Source organism: Panicum virgatum, chromosome 3N (assembly GCF_016808335.1).
Source record: "Panicum virgatum strain AP13 chromosome 3N, P.virgatum_v5, whole genome shotgun sequence".
Classification (NCBI taxonomy): domain Eukaryota; kingdom Viridiplantae; phylum Streptophyta; class Magnoliopsida; order Poales; family Poaceae; genus Panicum; species Panicum virgatum.
This window is the reverse complement of record NC_053147.1, coordinates 61,015,670-61,032,536: the sequence shown is the minus strand read 5'-3', so window position 1 is coordinate 61,032,536 and position 16,867 is coordinate 61,015,670. Positions and strand designations below refer to the sequence as shown.

At 43.3% G+C, this 16,867-nt stretch overlaps 1 protein-coding gene across 2 annotated transcripts; it reads left to right on the top strand.

The window, feature by feature from the left end:
* The first annotated feature begins 264 nt into the window (after positions 1–264).
* On the top strand, positions 265–16,782 carry LOC120666464. Of its 2 annotated transcripts, none has more exons than XM_039946315.1 (4): positions 265–441; positions 15,006–15,458; positions 15,977–16,113; positions 16,237–16,782. In XM_039946315.1, exons 2-4 carry the CDS (start codon positions 15,006–15,008, stop codon positions 16,658–16,660), a joined length of 1,014 nt encoding a protein of 337 aa, XP_039802249.1. In that variant the 5' UTR covers positions 265–441; the 3' UTR covers positions 16,661–16,782. The 2 variants fall into 2 exon arrangements, with proteins under 2 accessions (XP_039802249.1, XP_039802250.1); XM_039946316.1 differs by lacking the exon at positions 265–441 and adding an exon at positions 13,142–13,976.
* The last annotated feature ends 85 nt before the right edge of the window (positions 16,783–16,867 follow it).

Sequence of the window (16,867 nt, the reverse complement as noted above, 5' to 3'; positions counted from 1 at the left end):
GCAGTATTATTCTCTCATAACAAATCAGCACTAGCCATCAGCCACAGCCAAGCAAATATAGTGAATGTGATAGTTTTGGAATTTTAAATTTTGCAACTAAAGAAGACCCTAGTCGAGTGCCGACATGGTTGACCGTAGAGGCAGCTCCAAACGTACGCCTATCGCTGTAAGTAGTCCCGTGTGTCGTTGCGCCCAAATTGACGATGGCTTCTAGAGAAAAAAAATAAAGAAAAATCCACATGTAGCAATAATGCAGGGTGGACCTCAAGTGAAGTCTTTGCCAGCAAAGCCTATACAAATAGCCGCGCTTGGCCGTGCTTGTAGGCTCGCCAGAAGCAAGCAAGACTAATATAATCAAGCAAATCCAGCGTGGCACTTGGGAGAGCTACGAACCTAGCTCTTCTCTTTTTTCATTCCAGTTTGCGTTCTGACAAGGTCCTGGTAAGTGACTGATTTATTGTAACTACTGCTTCCGTCTCTGGTCTAGCAATCGGTCCATGAGTCTTTTGTTTTCTGCCTTGATCTGTCCTAAAATATATTAAAGGATATTAGTCCATCAATCACTACTACAACTATTCCTATCACAGCTGGTTCCACATCCTCCTTAACCACCAATTTGCGGGGATGTTGGATTAGAATCACCGGTGATGGGTCCGGTCATCACCCGCCAGTTTGTGAATCGGTGGTGAAACTCGGTCATCATCGTTGGTTTGAGCCACAACCCCACGGTGATGAACTTTTTAAAAATTTTATAATGATAGAAAAAATTCTTTTAATACCCAAGCAACCACCGCATGATCAAATATTTCAACATCCAACATCCACAAGTTTTACACTTAATACGCAAAATGTGCATCACCATTTACTAGGGATTCGAACACATAACCTCATGCTTTGCGCAACCCCTTATCACTACACTACACAATTATTTGTGACAATTGATCGGATATTATTCATCAACACTAACATTTTTAAATCTTATATGAAATTTTTAGACGCTAATATAATCTCAAATAAAAATATTTCAGTCAAAAATCTCAAATAAAAATAGTATCAACTGCAAAATTTTAAATCTCATTTAGTACTACAAATTGATGTTGATCTTTTTTCCATCTAAAATCATTTGGTTGGTCTAATAATTTTTATCAAATATTTGTGTAAATAAATAATTTCAAATGAAAAGTTTATCAGCTATAAAGTTTTAGATCTCATCGAGTTCTATAATTTTGGTATAAAGCTTATCTTCATTCGATTTTATTTGAAAAGTTATAACTTTTTTCTATGGCTACTTTTATTGTTCGCTTATCGGTGCTGCGTCATATTACGAACCAACAGTGAAAATGCCCATACGAACCAGCAGTGATGGTTATTTGTAATTCAACCACCGGTTCATATCTCAAACCAGCTATGATACAGACTTTCACCACTAGTTCCATTTTCCTACGACCACAATGGCCACTTACTCACGAACGGGCGATGAGAGTCCATCACCTCCTGTTTGAGTTCAGTCGGCGGTGATTGGGTGTTGAGGATGACCATATCTGTAGTAGTGAATATGCTTCTACTCATACTCTGGTTTTAAAGCATACTTATAGAGGTAGTGTTGATGCCATTTTTTGACACGCATCAAGGCAAATATCGGGAGGAAGGCAATGGTAGAATTGGCGAAGGAATCAGTGGGTGGTTCGTTGCCGATCGGAAATTCTGTTGACTAGTAGGAAGATAGGGTTGACCAAATCTTTGTGGATTTCGGTTTGGAAGACGATATTTTTCAGGAGATATTTTTCTTTTGCACCAAGTATGTATTTGTGACACCCTAGGTGTCTGCACATTAGTGTTGCATACCTTTTATACATCATGTGCTTGTTTTGCTTGAAAAAGGACCTTTTTGTAATTATAAAAGGTTATATGTGTAATATTGATTTTATGCAAGGTCCTTTTTATAGTTTTATTTGAATAGGATGGGTATTTATAGCTTTTGTGGAGGGTGTTTTTGCAAAATTCAGTGCATTTATTGCATGGCAGCAAATTTTGCTTTTAAGTCTAAATTTAAAGTGAAACTGCATTGAATTTGACAAAATTCCTGGAATTCAAAATCCCTTTTATGTTTTCAAAATTAACTCTTGAATATTTGACCAAATAAATTTTTGCATAACATTAAAGTTGTAGATCTTGAAAAATTGAACAACTTTCATGTTGGGCACTTTTTCATTTGAGCCCTATTTTAAAAGTTATTAATGGTTTACATACTGGTCCCTGTAGTTTTTGGAAATTACAGATAGGTCCACTTTTCTTCCACCTCAGGCTTCCCTCTCTGTTTCTTTGTTTCAGCGCCGTCGGCGCGTCGCAGCGCCGCCCTCCCGCCGCACTGGGCCACCCCCGAGCCACCTCCTGCTGCCAAGCTGCTCCACGCGTCGCGCCCAAGCTCCTCGCCGCCCTCTTCCTTCGCGCTGGCGCCCTCCCCGCTTCGCCATGCTACCCCGACGGGGCTCTGCAGCCGCCACCTCGCCGCCGCGGTGGCGAGCCCGCTGCAGCACCCCGGAGCGCTATCTCGCGCGCGCGCCAGAACCAGTGGCACCCCTGCACTCTAATCCGCACGCTCTCTCTCCATTTCCCCGACCCCAATCCTCAGAACAGCGCCGCCGTCCGCTCAAACCCCGGCAAGCTCGACCTCGCCGTCGAACCCACCTCTCCGCCCTTCCCCGCCCCAAATTAACCCCGCCAGTAGCTCCGACTTGACCCCGCGCAGCTCGCCCACCCTTTCTCCCCGCCAATCCCTCACCGGAGCGTCGCCTCCGCTGACGCCGACCGCCGCCGACCACCGGGTTAACGCGGAGTCGCCGCCCCAGACATCCTCCGACCCTTGTAACCCCCTAGATAGCTTCACCTGGACGCTGTGAAGCTTTTCCCCCACTTGTTGTCGCCAATCCGCCGCCGGAGCGCCGCCACCGCCGAGCCACCCCTCCACCGCCGCCACTGTCACGCCGACGAGCCACCACCGGCCGTCCTAGCTCCAACCAAAGCCACCTACGGGTTCCTCTCGACGCCGTGGTGCTTCTCCACCACTTTTCCCCAAACTCCGATGAGCCCCCTTGCCGGATTTTGGCCGGCCGAGCCGCCCCTGTCCTTCCCCTGCGGCCAAGGACCTCGGGTGGAAAGAAAAGAAAACCCAGGGTGTTCTTTGAATAGTCAGTGACTCAGTTGAATAGTGCTCTAAGGACTCCTTTGTAATTTTTGCAGTGAACTTTGAAATTCCATAGAAAATCATAGGAAATTCAGAAAAATGTAAACTTGGATGTTTTGGAATCCTTGAGATTAGATCTTTGCAGTAGAATCAAAATATTATGGTGGTTTGTTGCATGTTTTTGCTGTATAAATGGTTTTGTGTCACTAGGTACATAAAGACTAGATGTTTTATCTTTTTCTTAACTGATGTTTGAAGACCTGTCTTGCATTGAAATGTTTATGGTGGTTTGTTCTTGTAACACTAGTATTGCTATAAAAATTTCGTGGTTAGTTCTCATGTGTAGCTATTTATTTGATTTAATGTTTGTTTAGTAGACTTTAATTATGGTAAATAGTTTCTGTTCATGATAAATCATGAAAATATTTCTGAGAGTTCTTCTTGAGTATCTTAGCTTGTTCATGAAGTTTGAGCACTAGTTCATGAATATAACAGGAGCTAAAAATGAATCTTGCTAAACTGAAGTCTGTTTTGTTTATTTTGAGCTCCTGTTAAATTTTGAGCTTCTGCTTTGCTCTAGTTTGACCTGTATAATTCAAGCTTGTTCTAGGTGTTGTCTGAATGAATGATTTGTTCTGAATAAATGGCTACATGTTTTGGCATGATTTTTATAGTGTAGCTTAATCTGTTCATGTTCTGTTTAGGGTAATTTTTGCTAAATTTATTTCTATTTGTGATTTGAGTTGTTTATTTATCAGCAAACCATGACTTACTTGTTATAGGAAATCACCCCCACTTGTTTATGAAGTTAGTAAACTTCATTTGTGCTGTTGATCTTGATGCCTTGTGTAGTTAGATTTGTTAGTTAGCTACTCTATAAACGATTGCCCACGTGTGTTTATAATACTGTTTTTGCATTACATATAGATACGACTACTTTGTCGGACGGGACGTACGAGCTGATCCCGGAATCTGACGGAGGTGATCTGGAAGCTCAAGCGAACACCGCCGTACTAACTGAAGCCCCGGACCAAAGTTCGGAAGAGCCTAGGGCTGAAATAGTTAGCGACTACCGAGAAGACAAGCCCCGGACATAACCTATATTTCAAATTATTATCATTTACTGTTATTATTTACTTGTGCATTTACAATTCTTAGGATTTGAATTGAAACCCTAGATGCATGATCCTAGGAACCTATGTACTGAACACTAGACCTGAGTTCGACTACTTGCTAAGCTTATAGGACCGATAAAAGTCGAGTGATTGCCTGTCACTCGCGAGCTTTGTAGGAATTGCGTGTTTACTTTTTGTTATCAATATAAGGACGACGAACGGGGTTGTGTTCGATATCATGACCTTTGGTGAGACCCCGTCTGTGTTGATGAACTTGCTAAGGTCGCGGTGTGTGGTAGTGCTGGTTAAGTTTTTGAAAGTACTAGCCACATGCCGTAAATATGGTACGCGGTAAGCCTAATAACCGATTGGACCGGGGAGTGGATATACCTGACACTCTCTCTTAGGGATAGGTTTTATTTTATGTTGCGCAACACTACGACTATGAGGGACGAGGTATAGAGTGCCCTATGGGACGAGAGAAAGTGCCCTGTGGGACGAGGGGGAGCCCTATAGTCGGGGAGAGTGTTCCTATCCACAAGCCGGAAAGAAAGGTCAATGGTTGCTTGGAGGTGACTCGACGGTGCTTCAAGCGTGTGTGCTAGGTTTATCCTTGCAAGGTTGAATTTCGATTCAGAATCGTCCGCCTCTCACGATGAAATGAGACTGCTTGATCTATTTGCCACACAGAGTAATAAGAGCAACATTATGATATTCAATTTTGATGTTTGCTTAAAGATCTACCATGGTTGAATAGTAGTTGCTCACCTAGAATGGTTAATCAACTAGAATCTGGAAAGCTAAAATTTGAATGTAAGGACCTACTCTTTATTGCTTTTCAGCAAAAGAAAACCAGAGCCTCACAAACCCTGCATAGTCTAGCTAAAGTGGGTTAAGTATACCCGTTGACGGTTAAGTCTTGCTGAGTATTAGAATACTCAGCCTTGCTGTTGAAACTCTTTTTCAGGAATGAGTTTTGAGGACCAGGTCGCTAGTTTGCCTTGGCCCTGCTCTTTGCCTCCTGGCTGGTCCGTAGAGTGGGATACGTCTTCGGCCGGCAATGACTATGACGAGTGATACCATGCTTGGGCTAGCCTGGTATTCTTTTGCGACGTGTTGTAGCCGTTGTGTTTTATCTTCCGCTGTCTAAACTCTGAACTTAAGTTATGGCTTGTATAACTGTGTTACTTAAGTTGGTTTTTTGTAATAATGGTTTGAACTGGTTTGTAATCTTTATTATGCTTGTGTTGTAAAATTTGTGGTTGTAACATCTCTGGACTCGCCTTCGTGCGGGGTATGCTTGTTCGATTCGAGAACCGGTGGTTGTATCGGGACGTTACCCGACAGACCAAGAATTGTTCCGTTTGAAGTGCGTTTGAGCCGGTGTTGCCTTTATGGTGATGCCCTGCGCACTTGAGCCGGGATAATTCAGGTGGTTCTGCCACAGCTGGTATCAGAGCTTCAAGCGTACACCAGAGGTGTTGGAACTTTAAAAATCGTTTTCCGTATAAAATTGGAACAACAAGGTATTTCGGAAAACAACGTTGGAATCGTTAAGGGTTGTGCATAGAACGTAAAGTCCTAGGGAATTTATGAGAATTACTAGGTGGCTATTTATGTATGGTTTATGTTATTTGACTTCCAGCACTTTTCATTTTGTTAAACCATACTCACAAGCAATTCTTAATTCCTGTAACGACACACCTACGTTGAGGTAAGAAGGTAAGGATCCTCAGTCAGCTGAGGGAGTCTGACCTTCCTGTCGGTGATGCGAGCCGAACGCTGCCCTCAAGCAGTGACCAACTTGAGCTACTGCCAATATATCGATCTCGGTCGACTATATTGGGAGTAAAGGAACTCGTGAATACGCCTCCGAGTAGCGTATGTTAACATTGGCCCTACGACGGAAATTGTATGGCTGCCGCTTCTATAGTGAGCGGTAATGTATGGGGACACTTTCATGAGTGCTGGCATGAAAGGTTCAATGGTTATATATATATGTTCTGTCAATCTTCTGCAGGTACACTAACCGCGATTTGATAAGTTAAGAACGATTAGAATGTATCGACTAGCTATATAGGGAGAGCCGTATTTATGTATGCCACCGTGCTAACCACGTAAGCCCAACCATAGTTGGCAATTGTTTATCTTGTGAGGAACGAACAGGACGTGCATGCATATCTAGTTGATGTTTGATTTGGTTCCTAGTGTTTGAAGTTGTTACATGAGCTTTTTAAGGAATTTCTAGTATGAATCCTCATAGATAAATGTTAGTATGTTTAAATCATGAGTGAGTTAAATTTTGATTTTAGGAGCATGCTTGTAAAAATGCTTAGACTTTCTTGGATGAAAAAGATGGTTTTGAGTCTTGTTTTCATCCTAAGCCCCATCTTGTTGTTATAAGGATCTTTTCATTCCTTAGATTCTCAAATGATGAACCAGTACCACTTGGAGGTTTGTTACTTTCTGAAGTTGGTGAAACCAGATAACTCTTTGAATTAGAATCATATTGTCTCCACATTCTTCTTAAAAAGCTTTATTTCAGAAGGTCTTTTGTAAGTTGGTAGCTTTGGATCTTATATGAACCTTACCATTGATCTTAGCTTGTTCATCAATCCAACCCTTGATCAATGTCTTGAATCTATTCCTATCAAAACCATTATTCCTTTTCCTTCATGGCTCCCTGGTTAAGCCATGATGTTTGTTAACAAAAACCCCAACAATAGTCATTCTATTCCTCTTGGTGTTATGTCGGATCTTCCTGGCTATTCTGATATCTAAATCCTATATTTTCATTCTTGCTCAGTTAATTTTGGATAAATTAAAAAGTTTCTTGATAATACAATACATAGTGTTGACTTTTGAATCTGTAGTAAACTTTTGAAATACAGTCCTTGATGCAATAATCATGCATCACATCATTTCATGTCATTCGTCAATGCATAGTGTTGCATCATGACCGGGAATCTGTAGACTGACTAAGGGGTATGCGTTTGAGTACCACTTCGTGGGTTGTCTTCGGTTCCTATCTTATCGTTGTTGGCGCTATTGGGTTGCCACTCTTGATTTCTCTTGTGGTGGAGTTTAGTCATATAACCTTATGCCACGACGGAACCTACACTCTCATGTGTGCTGCAACCACATGATTGAGCCACTAGGAGCGTGCTGGTGCCAAGGTATATGTGACGTAATTCACTGCAATCTCCTTCTATACAACCTTACTAGTGTCCCAACTAGTAATACTTACTGAAGGGTATAGGGTTAACGCGAGGTTAGTCACGAGGGAACGGTCATAAGGCGCGTGTTGCATTGTGTACCTCATAAACTCATGTGTGTATGAATCATACTTTATGCATCTCACACGTGTGTCAAACACGAGCATCGCCATTGTTGCATCATGATGTCTGCATCATTGGTCTAGCATCATGGCAATTACATTGTGTCATAAGCACCATTTCAATTGTGTATGAAATATTTCGTTATTACATTGCACCAGCATTGCAACCATACATCTCGAGGATACATCATTATCATGGTTTCGAGCATTTGCACTTGGAGTTGGAAGATTTTGTCATTACCCCTTGATGGCATTGGCATACATAAGCATATTTTGCCACTAGCATCCTGCAACTCAGTCCGATAATAAAATCCTGAGCAAGGATGTTCCAAAAATCTTCTCCTAAACCATTCTTTGTGTATCCTCACGTGTTCTCACAAATCTTGTGCTGAATCTCACCGACTTCCGTTTTCTTCATGTGGTGATCTCAGCATTGTGAGAACTGGCCACCTTGCATCATTGTCGTTCCTTGTTCCTTCTGACGTTCTCTTTTTGGATCTGAAAATCTTACATGGCTTACCTATCCGATCGCGTTGAAAAGCCATGCAAGAATTAAGTTCGGGCGTTTGCTTAAAAGCATCATCGTCATCGGGAGGCGTCCCTAGCTGCATACAAAGAGGAAGTTCCTTTCACCTTAGTAGGAAATTCTGGTTTTGGACTGCATGTGTAACCTTGAGTTCCCTAAACCACCTTGCTTATTTTGGGCTAGAAACTCTTGTATGCAATGTTGTTTACAGCTATTTGTGTGTATGAGGTTTATGTGGGTCCTCCTGAAATAGAAGTTGTCATACTGCTAAAGATGTCCCCACTTTATTTTGTTTCTTAGGTGAATAATGGAGTATGCAGTGGGAAGTAGTAGGAAGGACCCTGGTCAGGGGCACATCAACCTTCTACCCTCCGACGTCGTGATAACCGAAGCACCAATGAAGCAATTTGAGCCTTGCCACTGTTGTAAGACGTATGACCGCCCTTGTCTACGAAACAGCTTCAGCAAAAAGAAAAGTGATCACAGCGAAGTATTCAAAGGATATGCTAACCCCAGACCGGAAATAAATGGGAAGAAAGAGAAGGCACCGACTGGACCCTCCGGTGTGCAGCCACCGAGATATCGTTTGATGCCAAACGCAGCTCCTAAGGCCCCACCGAGAAATGCTCCATCAGGCAAATGGATTCTTAGGCCACCCCAGCAGCAAGGAGCAACTAGATTCTCAACACCACAGCAACAGCAACATTCTGGTCCAAGGACAAATGATCGACCGTTCAGTCGCAAGAATAGTTACAACCGTTGTTTCAATTGCGGGAGTACCTTCCACTTTGCTAAAAATTGTCCAGAACCCAAGAAATCTTATTCAAGTCAGAACTTCAACCAGAACACTAACCAGAACAATCAAGGCAAGGGCAAGAAGCAAGGCATGCAAGGGAAGATCAACTTTATTACTCTTGCTAAACTTTTGGAGCAACAAAATTCTCCCGACTTCCTTAATCCAGGTACTTAGCCTCCCGGTCCTTTCCTATTCTCGAATCTCGGGGCGAGATCCCTTTTTAGGGGGGAAGGCTGTGACACCCTAGGTGTCTGCACATTAGTGTTGCATACCTTTTATACATCATGTGCTTGTTTTGCTTGAAAAATGACCTTTTTGTAATTATAAAAGGTTATATGTGTAATATTGATTTTATGCAAGGTCCTTTTTATAGTTTTATTTGAATAGGATGGGTATTTATAGCTTTTGTGGAGGGTGTTTTTGCAAAATTCAGTGCATTTATTGCATGGCAGCAAATTTTGCTTTTAAGTCTAAATTTAAAGTGAAATTGCATTGAATTTGACAAAATTCCTAGAATTCAAAATCCCTTTTATGTTTTCAAAATTAGCTCTTGAATCTTTGACCAAATAAATTTTTACACAACATCAAAGTTGTAGATCTTGAAAAATTGAACAACTTTCATGTTGGGCACTTTTTCATTTGAGCCCTATTTTAAAAGTTATTAATGGTTTACAGACTGGTCCCTGGAGTTTTTAGAAATTACAGATAGGTCCACTTTTCTTCCACCTCAGGCTTCCCTCTCTGTTTCTTTGTTTCAACGCAGCCGGCGCGTCGCAGCGCCGCCCTCCCGCTGCGCTGGGCCACCCCCGAGCCACCTCCTGCTGCCAAGCTGCTCCACACGTCGCGCCCAAGCTCCTCGCCGCCCTCTTCCTTCGCGCTGGCACCCTCCCCGCTTCGCCACGCCACCCCGACGAGGCTCTGCAGCCGCCACCTCGCCGCCGCGATGGCGAGCCCGCTGCAGCACCCCGGAGCGCTATGTCGCGCGCGCGCCAGAACCAGTGGCACCCCTGCACTCTAATCCGCACGCTCTCTCTCCATTTCCCCGACCCCAATCCTCAGAACAGCGCCGCCGTCCGCTCAAACCCCGGCAAGCTCGACCTCGCCGTCGAACCCACCTCTCCGCCCTTCCCCGCCCCAAATTAACCCCGCCAGTAGCTCCGACTTGACCCCGCGCAGCTCGCCCACCCTTTCTCCCCGCCAATCCCTCCCCGGAGCGTCGCCTCCGCAGACGCCGACCGCCGCCGACCGCCGGGTTAACGCGGAGTCGCCGCCCCAGACATCATCCGACCCTTGTAACCCCCTAGATAGCTTCACCTGGACGCTGTGAAGCTTTTCCCCCACTTGTTGTCGCCAATCCGCCGCCGGAGCGCCGCCACCGCCGAGCCACCCCTCCACCGCCGCCACTGTCACGCCGACGAGCCACCACCGGCCGTCCCAGCTCCAACCAAAGCCACCTACGGGTTCCTCTCGACGCCGTGGTGCTTCTCTACCACTTTTCCCCAAACTCCGGTGAGCCCCCTTGCCGGATTTTGGCCGGCCGAGCCGCCCCTATCCTTCCCCTGCGGCCAAGGACCTCGGGTGGAAAGAAAAGAAAACCCAGGGTGTTCTTTGAATAGTCAGTGACTCAGTTGAATAGTGCTCTAAGGACTTCTTTGTAATTTTTGCAGTGAACTTTGAAATTCCATAGAAAATCATAGGAAATTCAGAAAAATGTAAACTTGGATGTTTTGGAATCCTTGAGAGTAGCTCTTTGCAGTAGAATCAAAATATTATGGTGGTTTGTTGCAAGTTTTTGCTGTATAAATGGTTTTTTGTCACTAGGTACATAAAGACTAGATGTTTTATCTTTTTCTTAACTGATGTTTGAAGACCTGTCTTGCATTGAAATGTTTATGGTGGTTTGTTCTTGTAGCACTAGTATTGTTATAAAAATTTCGTGGTTAGTTCTCATGTGTAGCTATTTCTTTGATTTAATGTTTGTTTAGTAGACTTTAATTATGGTAAATAGTTTATTTTCATGATAAATCATGCAAATATTTCTGAGAGTTCTTCTTGAGTAGCTTAGCTTGTTAATGAATCTTGAGCACTAGTTCATGAATACAACAGGAGCTAAAAATGAATCTTGCTAAACTGAAGTCTGTTTTGTTTATTTTCTCAGAATTAATTATTTGTAGATAAAATCATGAAAAATTCACAGTAGCTATTTCATCTCTGTGTCAACCTACTGTTAAATTTTGAGCTTCTTATTTGCTCTAGTTTGACCTGTATAATTCAAGCTTGTTCTAGGTGTTGTCTGAATGAATGATTTGTTCTGAATAAATGGCTACATGTTTTGGCATGATTTTTATAGGGTAGCTTAATCTGTTCATGTTCTGTTTAGGGTAATTTTTGCTAAATTTATTTCTGTTTGTGCTTTGAGTTGTTTATTTATCAGCAAATCATGACTTACTTGTTATAGGAAATCACCCCCACTTGTTTATGAAGTTAGTAAACTTCATTTGTCCTGTTGATCTTGATGCCTTGTGTAGTTAGATTTGTTAGTTAGCTACTCTATAAACGATTGCCCATGTGTGTTTATAATACTGTTTTTGCATTACATATAGATACGACTACTTTGTCGGACGGGACGTACGAACTGATCCCAGAATCTGACGGAGGTGATCTTGAAGCTCAAGCGAACACCGCCGTACTAACTGAAGCCCCGGACCAAAGTTCGGAAGAGCCTAGGGCTGAAATAGTTAGCGACTACCGAGAAGGCAAGCCCCGGACATAACCTATATTTCAAATTATTATCATTTACTGTTATTATTTACTTGTGCATTTACAATTCTTAGGATTTGAATTGAAACCCTAGATGCATGATCCTAGGAACCTATGTACTGAACACTAGACCTGAGTTCGACTACTTGCTAAGCTTATAGGACCGGTAAAAGTCGAGTGATTGCCTGTCACTCGCGAGCTTTGTAGGAATTGCGTGTTTACTTTTTGTTATCAATATAAGGACGACGGACGGGGTCGTGTTCGATATCATGACCTTTGGTGAGACCCCGTCTGTGTTGATGAACTTGCTAAGGTCGCGGTGTGTGGTAGTGCTGGTTAAGTTTTTGAAAGTACTAGCCACATGCCGTAAATATGGTACGCGGTAAGCCTAATAACCGATTGGACCGGGGAGTGGATATACCTGACACTCTCTCTTAGGGATAGGTTTTATTTTATGTTTCGCAACACTACGACTATGAGGGACGAGGTATAGAGTGCCCTATGGGACGAGAGAAAGTGCCCTGTGGGACGAGGGGGAGCCCTATAGTCGGGGAGAGTGTTCCTATCCACAAGCCGGAAAGAAAGGTCAACGGTTGCTTGGAGGTGACTCGACGGTGCTTCAAGCGTGTGTGCTAGGTTTATCCTTGCAAGGTTGAATTTCGATTCAGAATCGTCCGCCTCTCACGATGAAATGAGACTGCTTGATCTATTTGCCACACAGAGTAATAAGAGCAGCATTATGATATTCAATTTTGATGTTTGCTTAAAGATCTACCATGGTTGAATAGTAGTTGCTCACCTAGAATGGTTAATCAACTAGAATCTGGAAAGCTAAAATTTGAAAGTAAGGACCTACTCTTTATTGCTTTTCAGCAAAAGAAAACCAGAGCCTCACAAACCCTGCATAGTCTAGCTAAAGTGGGTTAAGTATACCCGTTGACGGTTAAGTCTTGCTGAGTATTAGAATACTCAGCCTTGCTGTTGAAACTCTTTTTCAGGAATGAGTTTTGAGGACCAGGTCGCTAGTTTGCCTTGGCCCTGCTCTTTGCCTCCTGGCTGGTCCGTAGAGTGGGATACGTCTTCGGCCGGCAATGACTATGACGAGTGATACCATGCTTGGGCTAGCCTGGTATTCTTTTGCGACGTGTTGTAGCCGTTGTGTTTTATCTTCCGCTGTCTAAACTCTGAACTTAAGTTATGGCTTGTATAACTGTGTTACTTAAGTTGGTTTTTGTAATAATGGGTTGAACTGGTTTGTAATCTTTATTATGCCTGTGTTGTAAAATTTGTGATTGTAACATCTCTGGACTCGCCTTCGTGCGGGGTATGCTTGTTCGATCCGAGAACCAGTGGTTGTATCGGGATGTTACCCGACAGACCAAGAATTATTCCGTTTGAAGTGCGTTTGAGCCGGTGTTGCCTTTATGGTGATGCCCTGCGCACTTGAGCCGGGATAATTCAGGTGGTTCTGCCACAGTATTTGCCGTAATCAGCTAGGACTCAGTTAGCGTGGAGTATAAATATGTACCGTAGCCATTATAGAAAGTTTGATACACATCCAATAAACAAACCTTTACAACTTTATGCAATTTCCTTTCTCGTCGGCGACTTTGCTATTTTCTTTTCTGCGATTTCTTTCGAGCTGATCAAGGACGTCTCACATTCGAGCGACTTGGTTTGCTGGTAAGTTTTCATTTTACCGAATTCATCTAAGCTTTAGTTCAACCGGCGTATCGCTGTTGCTTCCTTCAGATTTATTCACAATTTGCCGATATCTCCTAGATCTATAGGTTTCCTGTAGTTTTAGTTTTTATCAAATCTATCTTGCTCATAATTTGTTTAATCGGCTGTTAATTCTTTTGCTTTTACGTCAAATCTTGTAGAGCCGATTAGATCTGTTGTGAGCTTAGCTTTGCTCAAACCCACACATTCGTGGTTTTGTGCATTGTTTCTTGGCACGAGTCGGTTAGATTTAGCTGTCTGTTGCTACTTGTATCGATAGTTTCTTGCCGATTCCCTGCAAATTGCTTTATTACCTGCTTACTCCGATCGATCTGTTGTTTTCTGTATTGGCAGACGATACACTGTGTGAGAGTTATTCGGAAATCCAGCCGATACGCTCTCAAATTTGACGGTTTGTTGATTCCTTGTCAATTTACAGGTCAAATTGACTGACACGCCTCGGTTTGAAGCAGTTGTAGTCTGAGCTTGGCGAACGGTGCTCTCGGGTTTGGTGTGTCGATCTTTCGCGTCAATAGGTAGGGTTGCATATGTGTATTTACTAGGGCGATGACTGATAAGTACACATGTGTTACGTGAGTATCTGCGTATGTACTATATTTTAAAAAAAAATATGCTTCTCTTCATGCTAGTAATCTTATGGGTCTTTGACCTTTTACATTTCGAAAGTTGGCTCCTGAAAAATGTTGTCTTTGTGGATTGGCTTTTGAAAAATGAGAAGTCTCATACATATGATACCTCTTAAAATATATCATACTTTTATGTGTAAGTAGTTTTCATAAGTTAGCTTTAGCTTTAGCTATGTGTCGAGACCGATACATCTCGCATACTACGTATATCTATGGATAGAATGTATCTTGTGTTATTTTTTCATACGTTAACATGCCAGGACTTGACAATTTAGAAACACCTATATAGCAATATTTTGGGAGAAGTTTTAACATTGCATAAGAAGTTAATTGAGATACATATTTTATACCTCTTTTAAATCACGTATTATGATGATTATATGGAGGCATTAAAAAGGAGCCTCTCTAATCAGTGACACTAAGATAAGATATATAACCCTTTTCAGCAGTGTTGATGGACCAAGAGTACCAACTGCTTACAAAACTTCAAGACCACTCTCAATATGAGTTTCATTCTAATTAATTAGATAGATAGTTTTATGAGAACATTTCTTATGATATGTACATAATTAATTAAAAGAGAGGTGAAATAAGTTTCATCTAGATGAAATGACCATATATGCACTTTTTAAGATAGCTTGTATCTTGCATATATGCTGCCTCGGAAACAACGAACAATGAAATTATACATTGTATGGAGCTATTTCAACTATGAACTAAATATCATCTTGCTTATATGATAGTCTTTGAAATATAAATATGGAATGACCATTGAGAATGACCTATAGCATACATTATATATAAATATAAGTATTATTCGCACAGAACTTTTCCGAAAATATTGCTTATATTTGTCTGAGAGATGTTTGCTGGTTGAGGTAATAATTGCATAATATTAACATATGCGATCGCAATTAGATGCCGGTGGAGTGGACCGAGTTGGTGGGGCCCCTGCTCGCCTTGGCCGCTAATGTGGCGGCTTGGGCGGGAGAAGCTCAGCGCTACAGGAAGAAGTGCCGACTCCTTCAGAGTCGCGTGCAAATGATCTGGGCCCACCTGAATGCTCTGCAGCAAACACAATGGACGCCGGACCCGCTGGCGACCAAGGACACGCTGAACTACCTTGACGAAGTCCTCCACCGCGCCGAGGTCCTCCTGGAGTCCTGCCGTCGCAAGACGACGACCTTCGATTTCCTGTATGCTTTCAAGAACCAGGGCGAGTTCGCCTTCGTGAATGAACAGATCAGCCACATCTTGGAGACCTTCCACCTGTCCAACCATACCCTGCTTCTTCTCGATCATAACAACCGCATCTTCATGGTCGTGTTTGACACGCTAATCGAAGATGGCGCCTGCAGGCGCCTACCACAGGTTCGATCTGCTGATTTAAAGCTGTTTGGCAGTACGGTTGCCACCATTATATTCTCTGCAAAATAAATCTTGCCAAACTTGGTTGAAGTTAGTTCATGAAATTCTTTGACACGTACAATTTGTCTTTGCCACACTTTTACGAGCCATTGACAGCCAGGATCCAATTTGATTAGTGCAATGGAATTTTACCATAGCCGTAGCTAGAAACAAACATATACATATGTCTAAACTGGTCAAATCATACTAACCTTCGGAGGCGTGGAAAATTGTGGGCGGCAATCTATGATTTCAAGCTCTCCTCCGGATGATGTGGGCGGCAATCTATGATTTCAAGCTCTCCTCCGGATGAAAAACATGCTCAGGCACGATCGTAAAAAATACTATAATTGCAAGCAAACAGCTATCCTTAAAAAAAACCTTTGATTGCAAGCAAACAGCTAGCCTTAAATGCTCTCCGAGCTCCTTGATTTTTAGGCCGTCAGATTCAGAATGGTGGAGCGATTTTTTTGACGTTTCAGGGAAAAAGGGGTGTGGTGGAGGAATCTTTGAGCAGATTGCGGGATATTGACATTGACAAGATGCCACCGGACCAGAGGAGCAGGCTGCAACGGATAAGAAGGGAGCTAAGAGCGGGATCATCACCCCCGCGACAAAGGCAATCTCGCTCTCCATCCCCCGCCCCAGATCATCATTTAAACAAACAAACAAACAAACAAACAAACTTGCACAATTACTAGAGCAAATATATTGATTTCATGATTTGGTTACGCTGGATCAGCAGCGACGCAGCGAGCGCGTCATCAGGAAACAGGGGCCAGCAGCACCAGAAGGATCCTGTGCTGGCCCAAGTTAACGACTTGGCGAGGGCAATCGTGGAGGAGGCCAAGGCTGCGCGGAGCCACAACAAGGAGGAGGTCCAGCGGGTGGCCCAACTCGCCGAGAAGGTGATCTACCACCTCCTGCCCTATCTGCGGCCTCCCCTGTTGACGCGGAATCAAGATACGATCACGGAGCTCCTGGACAACCTCCGAACCACGACGCAGCACAGGCCCCTTCACTGCGGCCCTTCGGCCCTGATGCCCAGCAGCTCCTGGAGGGAGCAAGCCGAACGTCTAGTGGAGCTTGGGAACGGCATAGAGCGGAGCTATCAAGCCCTCATGATCAACGCCGTGCTCGTGCAAAACATTATGCGCAGCGCGTAACCTGCACGAAAGTCACGCTGCGCACATTGTATATATATTCCTCGCATATTATATATATTTTTATACGTATCGAAAATATGTTTGTGCAACGGGAATAGCAGCCCATGGTCGTGGAGCCGTCAGATCATGCCGTCCAAGGTTGCCCAGATGGGTGTTAGCTAGACAGGTCACGGGTGCCACCGCAAGATACGGTCGGGGGGGGGGGGG